General features: G+C 37.0%; 1 protein-coding gene across 1 annotated transcript; it reads right to left on the bottom strand.

Annotated features, from left to right (window-relative positions):
- Positions 1-8,285: 8,285 nt before the first annotated feature.
- On the bottom strand, positions 8,286-12,115 carry oxt (oxytocin). The gene is made up of 4 exons (XM_036580000.1): positions 11,886-12,115; positions 11,041-11,163; positions 9,724-9,928; positions 8,286-8,643 (listed from the first exon to the last, which is right to left on the bottom strand). Exons 2-4 carry the CDS (start codon positions 11,161-11,163, stop codon positions 8,504-8,506), a joined length of 468 nt encoding a protein of 155 aa, XP_036435893.1. The 5' UTR covers positions 11,886-12,115; the 3' UTR covers positions 8,286-8,503.
- Between the last annotated feature and the right edge of the window lie 2,805 nt (positions 12,116-14,920).

The raw sequence follows: 14,920 nt of genomic DNA, 5'->3' as shown, positions 1-14,920 counted from the left end.
CTGTGGATTATTAATGTTATACCTGCTTTGTCTTTCGGTGTTTTCTGCTTCTCTTCATGACTTTTCTCTCTTCTTTTCTTTTCTCATTCAATCACTGATTTGGAGAATCATAAATAAGTAAAACTCTTCAGTGTCATACATAACAATTTACAGTTTTTTTTGTCTGAAAATGCAACAAATGTTTCATTATCGGACAGTTGAATGAGAAATAATTTACTCTCCCAATGAAGCATAAGGCTAATTTTAAACATATCTACATACATCATCTGAAAAGCTTAGACAAAGAAACTCATCAATATTTTCAGATTATTAACTTTGCTTAATGTATATTTATTGTTTTCTTCCTTCTCAGCAGTATTTCAAAAGTCTCTCATAATTTATAGCTCATTATTTTGCAACAATATATGACCATTATGGAAAAATAAGTAATTATTTGGAGATAGATCAATATTTTAAGAATATATGTTATTATTTTGAGACATTATGTTAATTTCTCGAAAAAATAAGTGATTATAAAATACTACATTAAAATTTTCAAAACCTAAGTCAATATTTTGACAAACTGCAGTTAGTAAAACCTTAATAATGAAGAATTTGCCGTTCACAAAATTGCAGTTTCAGCATCGCGTTCCTTTAGATACTAAATTAACTCCGTAATTATCGTCTATCGACTCTTAATCCCACGTAAAACAAACATTACTCTTTTAAAATCCAGTGGGCTTTGTTCACAAACAGTTAGTGAACTTCGGACTTTTTTGTGTGAATAAAGCTGCATAAAAAGACTCAGACGGACCTGTTTGTGCTGTTATTGTTGCAACGACGCGTTTCTGAAAAGAAAAACACTTTTTCTGGAAGTGTCAGCTGGTAGCTCCGAGTATGACTGCACAATGGAGCGGTTCTGTGACGTCATCTCTCAGTCATGTGACTTTTTTGACGCTGCTTCTCAGTGTTGGCAGGGTTCCAAACGGGCCGGGATTTGGTTTTATTGGGAAAAAGTGCCTCGGCGAGTGGACAACAATGTTTTTGTAAAACGAATAAACTGCGAACTCCCCTCATCCAATCAGTTATCAAAAGACTGGCTGAGCTTTGTTCACTCCTGTTGAGAGGAGGCCGCTGACACGACCATCAGGGTCGTTCAGTTTCCAAGGGCATGGCGGAGATTATTCGGTTCACTTGGCATTAATAACTGCTCATATTTCTGATACAGTGTAAAGTTGGACTGAGGTGTGATCTGATCTGATTCCCTCGTTTCTATCAATATTATTGTTAGTTATTAGCATGGGATCATACGGAGCCCCGGAGGGGACGGAGGTAAACAAAAAAAAAACAATTAATTCGAGCGAACGTTTTACAGTTCGTACGCACGTTTTCTCTTATTCGTGGTCACGATTTCTTAAATCGTTCCCTCGTTTTCTTTAAACGTGCGCACGTTTTCTTTACTTCGTGGGTACGTTTTTGTTTATTCGTGATCACGACTTTCTAATTCGTTCTTTAGTTTTCTTTTAATAGTTGTCATGCTTTATTTTTAACTGAACGCACGTTGTTTATTTTTTTTTCGTGCGCAAAATCAATGTTGTAGATACAGGTCGTGTTTGTTGTGCGGTGCAGAGGTAAATAACAGCTTCCTGAGACTGTCTCATGGGTTTTGATGAGTTAGATTGATAAGATAATGAACAGAGATGCTCATCAGGTCAGATTTTGATTTGGGGCGTTATGAGGAAACTGCAGCTCCTCTTCACAGCAAACGGCCCTCAGATTCATCAGTGCAGCTGCAGTTTGGTGGTGAAATGAAGTGTCAAATCGTGACCACGAATAAGAGAAAACGTGCGTACGAAGTACAAAACGTTCGCTCGAATTAATTTTTTTTTTACCTCCGTCCCCTCCGGGGCTCCGTAGGATCATCCTATCATATACAACACATTCAGACTAAACAACGTTAATAGACTGAAAACATTGATGGGTTTTATTTTATTGAAATGGGTTTCTTTGTCCAGGCGTTTTTCTGATCGTGTTTAAGACTCTAAATGACACCAAAAGCGTTTGGTTCTTTGTACCAATAGCAATAAACACAAAAGAGTCACAGCGCCATCTAGCGACCAATGAAATACTAATCTTTTTTTAAAACATCCCTTATTGGCCTAAAGCAAGATAATGATTATTAGTGCAGTTATATCTACACAATGAAGGTCAATAAAACAGTGTTTATTTAATGAGACCACAAGAACCCAAACTGGCTTAAAATAAAAGTGTTATGCAGGACAGACTCCTTCACAGGCGGGTTCACTGCCTCTCCCCTCACCAAAAAACAGTGTGAAAACTACAGCTGGAGACTTCTTTACTACTATAATAATTATATTGCAGACATGAGCTTCTTGTTATTTTTCACTGGATTAATGATTGCATGTATTTCAATTCTGTGAAATTCTGTTGAGCCTCTTTAAGTAAAAATGCAGGTTTTTCTGAACTCTAACTTTCCTTAAATGTTTACTTGTAGTCACTTTTACAGCAACATCTTTTCTATTTCTTGAGCTTCAAGGTTTAAAATTTTTCAACAGAAAACGATAGCGCGCTGCTAACGAACTGAAAACTGGTCTGAGGTAATGAAGGAAATTCTGGTCTTTGTGTTGCTTATTTTTTCATTGTTTTCTATGACTGCACTGGACCTCCAAAAATAGTTAAAGTACAACCAAACCTTTCCAGGTTACTACCATCCCTTCACCACTTGGGGCAAAAATACACTAATGACTGGAGAGGACAGGTGGGCCTTGGCATCTTGGCATATGGATCACCAATTCTGATAGAATCAGCTACCAGAATATATGAGTTTAATACATTTCTAAAGCATAGTAAACGACTAAGCAAACCTTTTCAGGTGATCTATGAATTATATTAAGTCTGCAATAAATTGTTATCTGACTAATATTCTTCTTCTTCTTCTTCTTCTTCTTCTTCTTCTTCCTCTTATTATTATTATTATTATTATTTTGTCAGATTTGCATGTCCCCAAACTCTACTGCACAGCCATAGTGACCCACATTTCCATATGTGTTGTTTTTTTTCATCCCTCGTTTCTCCCATAGAGTCCTATTTTCATCCTCACCCAAGCCCTAATATTTCCGCTGACCAACAGCCACCAAAATGCATGTTCTCATTCAGGGCAGATTCCCAAGCTCTAATCCACAGCCATACTGACCCGCACTCCTCTATGTTTCAATTTTTCATCCCTCATTCTTCCCATAGAGTCCTTTTCATTTTCACCACCAACAAAGCCCTAATCTTTCTTTCAACCACCTAGCAGCCACCTAGCAACCACCTGGGATACTATAGCAACCGCCCAGCAACACCCTAGCAACCACCTTGAACACCATAGCAAGCACCTAGCAACACCTTAGCAACTACATGTGATACAATAGCGACCACCTAGCAACACCCTAACAATCACCTTGAATACCATAGCAAGTGCTTAGCAACACCTTAGCAACCACCTGTGATACAATACCAACCACCTAGCAACACCTTAGCAACCACCTGGGATACCATAACAACCACCTAGCAACCACCTGGGATACCATACCAACTGCCTAGCAACACTATAGCAACCACCTAGGATACAATAGCAACCACCTAGCAACACCTTAGCACCCACATGGGATATCATAGCGATCAGCTAACAACACCTTAGCAACCACCTGGGATACCATAGCAACCACCTAGCAACACTTTAGCAACCACCTTGGATACCTTAGCAATCTCCTAGCAACACCCTAGCAACCACGTGGGATACGATAGCAACCACCTTGCAACACCTCAGCAACCACCTGGAATTCCACAGTTACCACCTATCAACACCCTAGTAACCATATAAAATAGCATAGCAACCGCCTGACAACACCTTAGGAACCATTCTCAAATCCCTTACCCTGCGCAATCACTCTACTTTTTTAAGGAAATGTACTATTCTAATAATATTTGAATTTTAATGACAATTAAAAAAAAATCAGTATAGTTTTACTGACTAGCTAGAATTAGAATTATATAGTTATAAGTTTTTTGTTGCAAGAGTTTTTTTGAGAGTTTTGCAGTAAGGCATTAGTGCTTTCAGCACTAATCATTTCCACTTACCAATTAGATTTTGAACATTTTTGTTTATATTATTATTATTATTATTATTATTATTGCTTTACTGTGATTTGTGTAATTTGTCTTTTTATAGTGGATGAAAATGTGATATCATTCCCACATAAATTTATTAAGACTTCAATTTTGTTTTACATTTTGTTATATGATATTGTTTATTGGGTATGACAATAGATGTTATATAAGCTTTCCATCTTTCAAGTACTTTGAGTTCAATATGGATCCTGAAATAGTAAAACAAATAAGAGAATTTCTTGTCAAAGGTAATACCCTGAACACTTTGACCCCTATGCCAAGGCCTATCTATCCTGTCCAGTCATTAATGCTTTTTTGGCTGAAAAGGTGAAGTCACCTGACAAAATTTGGTTAGTTTTTCAATATTTTTGTGGAGATGCAATTCAGTCACATATTTTGTGACTAGTAAGTAATTCATGTTATGATTTCTGGTTACAATATTCCCTAAGTGTGCTTTGTGCTGGCATTTTGTGTTTTCTCCCTTGTATGTTGCATAAGGTTTGTGAATGACCACACGAGTGCGCCCTGCTGCATAAAAGAGGTCAGCAAGCCACTACCTGGGGGACGTTCAGGGCTCTCTGCCTGGAAGTGTGCCTGTCTAGGCCAGCACAACACTCTACTCCACTCAGCTTCTCTTCGCTTCCATTGTTAAATATGTGAAAGCTTAACTAGACTTTGTGAATTTGGAAAAAGTAGGGGACGAGTGCCATTTATTGTGATGACCCCTTTCTCCTGTTTTTAATGTAGGAAGTTGGGGTAGCTTTTTGTATTTTTTACTTTCTTTTTGTTTTCAGATTAATTAGTTTAACACCTTTAGTTGTTTTTACTTGTTGTTTTTGTGTAGGGTCATTCCTGAAGCCATAACCCCACTGAGCTTCCAGCTCAGCCTCCTGAGACTTTTAAAAAAAATCTAAATGAACCTGAGCTGTTTTCTGGTTTTAATGATGTCTGGTGTTGGATTTGACAGCAGGTCTGGGGAGAGAGCCCACTCTCATTTTCTCTTAAGGTCTGACTCTAGACCCCAGAACAGAGTGGTTTGATGTAAAATGCACCTTTCCAGAGAAACAGAACAGTGGTTTAAAGGAATCAGACATCTGAAGTGTAAAATGTCTTTAAACGCTCCCTCACAGAAAAACATTACACAAAATGGCTATGAAAACACCTGTAACATTGTTTTGTGGTGGTTTGTTTTTATCATTAACAACATTACCTATAAAAACTAAAACATATGTAGTTAAGCTGGTATTTTTAATAGCAAAAAGAAAGCTTTTAGGATATCTGCTGCTGGGTTTTGTTGCTGAGCAACTGTTCTATTTCATGAAACCCAAGCCATTTGACATTGTCCACAGGCCGGTTATTATAAACGTCACTTACCTACAATGCTATGTCAAGCAAAAAAAGGGTTCAGAAAAACACAGGGCACTGTTAAAAAAAAAAAACAATTTAGTTAAAAAAAGTTAATAACTAGGCTGTCTTAGAAGTTTGAGTTCACCTAATATTTATAATATAACTTAGTATAAGTAATATTTCAGAGATCAAATACAATGTGCAAAATGGACGAGTGGACAAACAAAGAGGTAAAAACAGGAAAACAAAAAAACAGGACAACACCAACTAAGAACTAGTTTCACGCATGATATTGGAGTCCACCCTGTGCATGTGTGTCTTTGCATATTACCATATTAAATACAGGGTAGTATGTCAGAAACAGGACCTCCATTTGAAGTAAATCGATTAGTACAGCATGTGTAGTGTAGTAGTATGTGGTTTTGGACACGGCCCGGAAGATCTAATCACTAATCTATCACACCTAATCCTGTTAATCAAGGACTTGATGAGCATCTGATTATTTAAGCCAAGCATTTGGGACTTGGCTCTTCAGCAGAGTAGATCATATGAGATCCATGGCCTGATTTAGAAGTGTGTCATGTAATACTGTACCATTAGTGGCCCACTGACATCATGGTCCAACTGTTCCACCATGTTGTCGGAACACCAAGCTCACTGCACATGTTTTGTGGCTTCTGAGATGCTGTATCAACCTTGCAAACAGTCTGCAATGCAAAAGAAAAAACATGGCAATATATGTTTTTTTAACTTTGTGTTTTGAAAATCAAAAAGTTAAAAAGGAACATTGTTGGCCTATGTTGAGTACAAGAACACAGACTCACTTCAGCATAATTAAAAGAATAAAACAATCTTATCTATTTCCATATAGAAAAACACACACCACATTTTGTCATTTACTTTGTTTGAGGGCACAAAACAGGTAGCTGTTCACCATTTCTACCTCCTCCCTCCAGATTTCTGCCATTCTAGACCATCTAAAACTCCATGATGATCTTCCACTTCATTGAATGGGCCTTGGCATGCATCACAGACGAGAGCGGACTCATTTGCAGTAAAGAACCCAGTTCTCGTATGGAGACTACCACCTTCTTAAGGTATGGCAATATTGCAAGCAATATTTATGCAACAGAAATGCACATTTGTGGCAGCATGAAGCTCCTTCTGCAGGAACAAGGGATAACCAAATATTTCTCCCTGAACATACTGAGAGCTTTGAATAGCATTCTATGTCTGCAGATAGCCACCTCAAGGCCCTCTTCAAGTTTGTGAGCTCTTTGGGCAGTCTAACATGCCTGGCTTGTGCCACATGTTCCTTTGCTTTGGGTCTGTTTGAAACCTAGATAACTTAGGGAATTAAGGCAAAAAATACAAATACTTTACATTTACAACACAGGAACATATACTTCAAATTTCACTAACATTTTTCACTTTGCTCCTGAGCTCATCAACAAAGCTGGACACATCAGTGTCCTTTGCAATGAGGTGCCAGGAAAATATGGCTCCTCTAACCTTGATGAAAAAGAGAAATATATATTCAGTGGCAGACATAACATTTCCGCAGGGTTTACATATAATAAAAAAAGGGCAGTCATTTAGGATATTTGGAATCACTTCTTTCCAGAGCACAGTTAAGGATCATTCCACACAAGTGACAAAGACAGGGCTGAGAGAATTCACAACATAGGCACACCGTAGGGTAACATAGCTAGAGTAGCTAAGTGAGTTTACTCACAATCAGTACAATGCCTGATTTTGAAGTTGAAGACCACATTTTTATCACAAATGAGGCACAACCTTACATGTTTGAAACTGAATATACACATGAAAAAATGCATCAGTTCAATGCTGGACACACCAGTGGATCCCTGGACCCAACTCTTAACACAAAGCTGAAGTTAGTTTCTTATTCAGAATTTCTGTAGTGAGAAAATGGCATGTTCAATTATTTATTTTAATAAAATAAACATAATTAAATTATAGGGTCACTCAAAGCAAAATGCTTTTAGTCAAAGGTCCAAGTCAGTTAAAAGTCTGAATGATTCCTGTAAAAAGTCTTTTAAAGACTTAAAATAGATAGGAAAAAATGTAAGGTTATAAAATGATTGGAAATGTCTAATTTTTTACTATTAGAAGTATTACATTTAGGGATGTCCAGGCATATTTTAATGGATGAGGTGTCAGCTGAAGTGTAGCTGAATGTAAAGGGTAGCTGGCTTTGTCAAATGTTGTTCAGTACTGTGAAAAGGTCACTAACCTACCAACTTTTATTTAATTTCCAATCAAAGCAGTTATTGTAAGACATAGAGCAGTGGTTCCCAACCTGGTCTTTAGAGCTGGCCTTTGAGATTACTTTAGTCGTGAGAAAAAGAAAATTCAACCAACTGAACTGAACTTTGGAGGAGTGGAAAAATATCCCTGCATATTTCTTTTACAAAACTGAAAGCAAGTCTCCCAAAAAGAATGGAAGCTGTAATAAAGGCAAAGGGTGTGCACACTAAAGACTGAAAAAAATTATATCCTATTTAGTTGTTGAGGCCTCTGTGTAGTTTCCTGCTAATTATATGTTTCCCAAAATTAAAAACTTTTACTTAATGGCTGTTTTGACTGGAAATTAAATAAATGAAGGGTGGTCTCTGACTTTTGCACTGTATGAGTTATGAGGTTTTATCTTGACGCTGATGCTACAACAGGCTCTATATTTTGCATTTTCATATTAGTCATGTAAACTCACATTTGGAAGATGATTCTGCTGATTTAAAAATACTTATAAATCAGACACTGGATCTAATACGACTGTAGTCTCTGGCTTTAATAGTTGCAGAAAAGTATAGACACAATACTGTCAACAAAATACAATAGCATGTTCATTTCAGATCATTTTTGCATCTAGGATTTTCTGACTTTACAAAACCTATGTACAAAGGTAGACTATGGTCTTGCACGGTCGTCGTGGCTGGTGTTTGCTCCTTCTTCTTTGATGATGTCATCCCTGAATGGAAACTCATTGGTAGGGCCTGTAGGGCTGAGCATAATTCGTCCAGTGAAGAAGTTTCAGAAGGAGGTCCTTGCTGCTGGCTGGTTGACCTATGGTGTTGATGTCACTTTCCCCATCCAGACATGACTGATCAATGCTACAGCCGTCTGTTGGTATTAGGAGAAATCACCCATAACTAGTGAGTAATTAAATATATTAGTATTTATTTTAACCATATACACTATTCAAAAGTTTGGAAAAACAAAAGATTGCAGATAAATGTATGTATGTATTATGACGCTGTCTCTGCCAAAGGCCTTGCACTTGAAACACTGTGATCAAATCTCAGGCAGATAACTTAAGAAGAAATTATTAGAAATAAATAATTGCAGTATATCATTTATCATCTAGTAACTTCATGACATCTCCAAAAATCTTTGTTTGAATAAAACACTATGAAATACATTCTGATGTCTAGCTAGTATTTCAGTCTACATTGTACAAGCTAAAATCGGATATAATAACAACAATGAATAGACCTATGATTCCAAACTTCTGAATGATAATGTAAAGATATTTTAACCATAAAATAACTTATAATTCCTTAGTGTCCTGGGTTACATCATGGATACACTCTCAAAAAGTCTCAAAAACAAAGCATGTCTCTGCAACGCCTTAAAATCTGACCACACTGCTATTTTGAACACAAAAGGGGTTTTGGAAAGGGATATCCAACATGTCCGTATCATATAGGTGTGATGGTCAGGGGGTCCACATACTTCTAGCCATATAGTGTATATAAGGCATACATAAATTGGAATGGTTTCAACTATTATTAAAAAAAAACACTGATCTATTGATACAGTCTAAAAACTTTCTCTTCTTTATTATGCAGTTTTGCCAAATACGTACAGTACTGTGCAGAAGTCAGTAAGTGCTTTTGCTAGTGAAACACAATATGGTTGGTATAGCATAGTGCGTAGTACTGATGGAACAGAGTGGGGTTCAATTTCCTGCACAGGCAATCACACCACTTTAGACAAAGACGAGTTGTCAGGCAAGACTCCTAACTTACATTCCCCTATTTCTGTAACATGACTGAACTGACTGTAAGTCAATTTTTAATAGTGTCATTTAATTTTTATTTCTGTATTGGAAATGTTTAATTTTGTAGTGCCAAAATCACAATATGTATATATGTCGTATTGTAAGATTTGTGGATGGTTACACCCCTAAAAGAGACTGACCTGAGTCGCAGCACACTCCTGGAGCAGCGCAGCGGCCGGCCACAGGGCCACAGGCTTTTCCTCCAGCCTCACACGGAGAGGGCAGGTAGTCCTCCTCCAAACAGCGCAGGGCTTCTGGAGCCCCCAGTATGCAGCCTATTCCCTCACCGCAGCAGATACTGGGGCCAAAGCACCGGCCCTTATCTCCAGGACCGCACGCCATACACTACATGAGGACAAGACAACTCATTAAAACTCACATAAATCATACCGTGACAAATAGTTTTTTTATTATTCTTTATATTTAGGTAAACATGGGTTGTAGTTTTAGTTCCAGCATTCTAAATTGCATTTTTGTTTGTTTTCCATTACTGTTTCTACTAGCCACATCATATCTCACTTTACTATTAGAACGACACTGCTTTATAGTAAAGAAAAGTGTTGCATAAAGTATCGTGAGCTCAGTGCTTTTTCAATTGTACAATATGACTTTAAGTACTTTTTTTAAAAGGCCCAGATCATGGAAAACTAGATTTTCCTCTCTTTTTTTGAAAGCTTAATATAGTACATAAACATTGCTAAAGTTAACACTGTATATATAGATATACAAACTTAGTGGCATAAACAGTCAGTTTAATGTCACAAAACTAGAACAATTACATATACCTGCCTATTCTGCATCGAGCAGCTTGGACTGCTTTTTGAGTGAGGCACAATACAGGACAGCCAATCAGAAGAGATCTACCACTACTTTTTAGAGTGCAAACAGCACTTTGATGTTGTATTGAGTACTCTGTTAAACTATAACAATTTGAGTACTCAAATTCAATCCACTAAACATTCTGTGGGTTTAATTTTTGCTATAGTGTCATTTTGCTGTAGAGCATTGTGATACTACACTTGTTATGAGTATCAAAGTCAAAAACTGAAAATAAGTTAACACATCATCTATAGAAAACTTAAATATGCAATTTTTTGCACATTTCAGTGCACAATTTAGCACAATGGTTTAACATACTTGGTTTAACTGTACTTTTGCACAGGCCACAATGTAATGTGTTTTTTTTTTCAGTAGAGGGTGTGTTCATTTTATAATTTTATCATTTTTTAATCAACAGAATTTCACCAGGAGCACCTGAACTTTTGCATACAACTGTAAAGGTATTTTTTAGCTTCCTAGTTTCCTACTGATTAGCTGAGTGAAGTTACACAGGATTAACATATTAGAATCATCTACTACATTTTATTCATGTATCTGCAACCTAATATTCTTTATATTATTAAAACATTGATTCCAAATGTTTTCATGGAAAAGTAAATGAAAGGCCATGCAGAAACCTGTCGAGGGGGGAAATCCTGTACTGCCCTTTTCCCACCAATGGGACAGTTGGAGATGTAGCACGCAGAGCAGACAGAGAGCAGGCACAGCAAGCAGAAGGCTGAGAATGGTGTTCCAGACATCTGTGTGGCAGAGGCGAGGCAGAAAAATGTCAAATTAAGCAGAAAATATCCCAACAGAGAACCATCAAATATACATCAAATATTATCTATTCATGATATATAATAATAATAATAATAATAATAATAATAATAATATGAAAAGGCCTGCTGCCCTTTACCTTATGTGTAAATTTCTTGATGAATGGATCAATAAAAATGGCCTAAAATGTCCATGGTTATTGACCACTAAGTTATAGATGTGGCACATAGAGATTAGGCTTAAAGTGCATGGTAAAATGGTTCTTCAGATTGATGGAGTACGTGTTGTTCATGATATATTTAAAAATAGTTCTATACAGTACCTAAAAAGGTTCTTCTATTGTTACAAGCTTGACATTGTAACAATAGCCCAAGCCTTTTTGATGCTATACAGAACTATTTTAAAAGGTTCTATAAAGAACCATATACAACACATTCTCCATCAATTTGAAGAACCATTTTACCATGCAAAGAACCATTTAGTCATGAAATGGTTCTGTTTAGAACTCTATTTAGAACTATTTGGAACGATTACCTTTACTAAAGAACCCTTGAAGAACCATCTTTTTTAAAAGCATATATCTTTCCCAGACACGGATTAAGCATGGTTCTGCACTAAATTAGACAGTCAGCAAAGTTCTGTCTGTACAGCACATTGTATAGTCTGTGTACAAGAAAGCAACACATAGAAATATCATACTTACTTTGTCAAGCCTGATGATAAGAAATGGCAGCACAGTTCAGCAGTGGACAATGCTCCTTCGTAAGCCATGAGCACCCTCTTTATATTCCCCTGCTTACCGATTAAAGCATGACATGACCACATCATTACCTGTTAAATTCAATCAAACAGCCTTAATTGGCCAAATATTAATTGCGTGACCTGAATAGGGCAGAGGACTGGTCACTACGTGGTCCAGTAATAAAGGTGTGAGTCATTAGTGGACAGCCCGTGATCATGCATAAGATCATGAAAATAAAGGTTAGTGAGCAAGAGCTCAAAAGTTTGACCAACAACTTTGTAATAGGAAGACATTTTTTAGGGATCATATATGTATTTAAACCAAAGGCACTGTTACCAAAGTTACCAAAGGCACTGTTGAAGAAGTAGGTTCAAATTTTGTGCTAAAATCCTTAGTTTTACTATACTGTTGCTAAGGCTAATAATGCATGGTTCCTGAAAAAACTGTGAGAATGAAACAAACTGAACACACAAAGTGTGAACCTGTGAGCACATTAAGCATTTTTAAAAGACACACTTCCGTCTCATGCAAAAGTTAGCAAAGACATTTAACAGTTGTGTCAGTTAATGAGGCTGCTACAGTTAATTACAGCATAGGCTATGTTAGCTATCCAGTGTTAGGAGGCCATAATAGCATAATAGAACTGTTTTCACTTATGTTTGTGTGGTTTATGTATTATGTATATGTAAGGTAAAATTATGTAAAGTGGTCATAATTTTACCATTATTACCATTGTCTCCTTTTTTAAGTCAAAACACTGCATTCATGACTAAGAGGGAACTGGGAGGTTTCTGACTTTCAAGTGGGAAATCCCATTTGAACAGTCATTCAACGTGTAAAGTCATAGTCTCAAGAGTTGCATTTCCAAGAAGTCACTTCGACATGACAGCGGCCACAGAACAAGAAGTAATAGTGTGTTTTAAGCTTTTTAGGCAGATCTTTGAGTAAATGTTTGGTATAATATGATATTCGTGTGTGACATCGCTAAATACAGAGTGATATTTGGGTAACTGCAAGTTTAAGTCGCTCTATACAAGATTTTTAATCAAACTGTGCGCTTTCTTGTCAATATTAACAGTGAATGGCCATAGCCATTCAATGTGTGCAGTAATCTGTCCCTTCACGACCAAAGGTCCCCAAGCCCTACCTGTTTTAATTACTGTGTCCTTAAGGCTATACTATATATACTATATATACACTAGACGGACAAAAGTATTGGGACACCTACACATTACATCTACGAGAGCTTTCAGGACATCTCATTCTGTATCTATAGGTATTAATATGGAGTTGGTCCCCCTTTGCAACTATAACAGCTTCCACTCTTCTGGAAAGGCTTTCCACAAAATGTTAGAGTGTGTTTGTGTGGAGTTTTTCCCATTCATCCAGTAGAGCATTTGTGAGGTCAGACAAATGGTGTTGGACGAGAGAGCCTGACTCTCAATCTCCATTCTAGTTGATCCCAAAGGTGTCTGATGGGGTTAAGGACAGGGCTCTGTGTGGGCCAGTCAAGTTCTTCCACACTAAACTAAACTTACCAAACCTTTCCTTTATGGACTGTGCTTTGTGAACTAGAGCACAGTCCTACTGGAGCAGAAAAGGGCTTCCCCACAAAGTTGGAAGCATACAATTGTTCAAAATGTCTTGGTATGCCGAAGCATTAAGATTTTCTTTCACTGGAACTAAGGGGGCTAGGCCAACCCCTGAAAAACAACCCCGTAGCATTATCCCTCCTCCATCAAACTTTACACTTGGCACAATGCAGTCAGGCAGGTAACGTTCTCCTGGTATTTGCCAAACCCAGATATGTCTGTAAGACTGCCAGATAGAGAAGCATGATTCATCACTCCACAGAAAACATTTCCAGTGCTCCAGAGTCCAGTGGAGGTGTGTTAGGTGCTTCCATTTCACAACAATAGCACTTGCAGTTGACAGGAGCAGATCTAGCAGGACAGAAATTTTACAAACTGACTTGTGGTGGAGGTGGCATCCTATGACAGTGCCATGTTTAAAGTCACTGAGCTCATCGGTACAACCCATTCTACTGCCAGCGTTTGTCTATCGAGACTATGTGCTATGTGCTTAATTTATCCACTTGTTAGCAATGGGTGTCGCTGAAACACCTAAACTCAATAATTAGGAGGGGTGTCGCGATACTTTTATCCATATAATGCATGTAATTGACGTAAGTTCTGATTTGCTACCCCTTATTGTGCCTCATTCAAAAATCAGCCTGGGCTTAAACACTCCTTACAACTTCAGTGTAAACAGTGTGGACAGGATAAACTGCTGTAGGCTGAATATGCAGATGTGTGTGAATGTGTTGGCGTTTGTGACATCACAAAAATCAATTCATTATTAATATGCTTTTTGCATATTTGTTTCCATATATGGACTGTATGGATTGTGGAGTGAAGGTAACATTTTGAAACTTGAATGATCATATACTATTTTTCGGAAAAAACGTTTTACATGAAATGGGCTCTTTAACTGAACAGTCCACCTCAGCACCTGTCTGAGATGTAGTTTGAAAAAGCATCAGCTTGCATGATATTAATAAATTACAGCAGGTGCAGAATGTAGATTGTATAACAAATCTAAAAGCAGATTGTCCTTTAGGTCACTCACTAACAAAGAGGAAGTCATATCTTCCACATCCTCCCTGCTTTTCAATCATCTATGTCTAATTAAGGTGTAACAGTGAATGTGTCCCGAGAATTAAATGAATTATATTGTCCCTGTTCCAGGTCATCACAGAGTGACCGCTATTATCTTTTTATCCTTTTTTTCACTGACGTCTGCTAAAAAAGTGAGCTGTTTTTGCCAACGCATGTCACTGATCATTAATTAATTTTTTTAATGTTAAAAGGAATAGACATAATTATTATTAGTTTAAAAAAACATAAAAAATAAATAATAAAAACAACTTAATAATAATAATAATAATAATAATAATCTAAGTGATTATAATATAAATATAATCTAATAATAAAATA

This window comes from Colossoma macropomum, unplaced genomic scaffold (assembly GCF_904425465.1).
Source record: "Colossoma macropomum unplaced genomic scaffold, Colossoma_macropomum, whole genome shotgun sequence".
Lineage (NCBI taxonomy): Eukaryota > Metazoa > Chordata > Actinopteri > Characiformes > Serrasalmidae > Colossoma > Colossoma macropomum.
The sequence above is the reverse complement of the archived record's forward strand: the minus strand, read 5'-3'. Positions and strand labels throughout refer to the sequence as shown.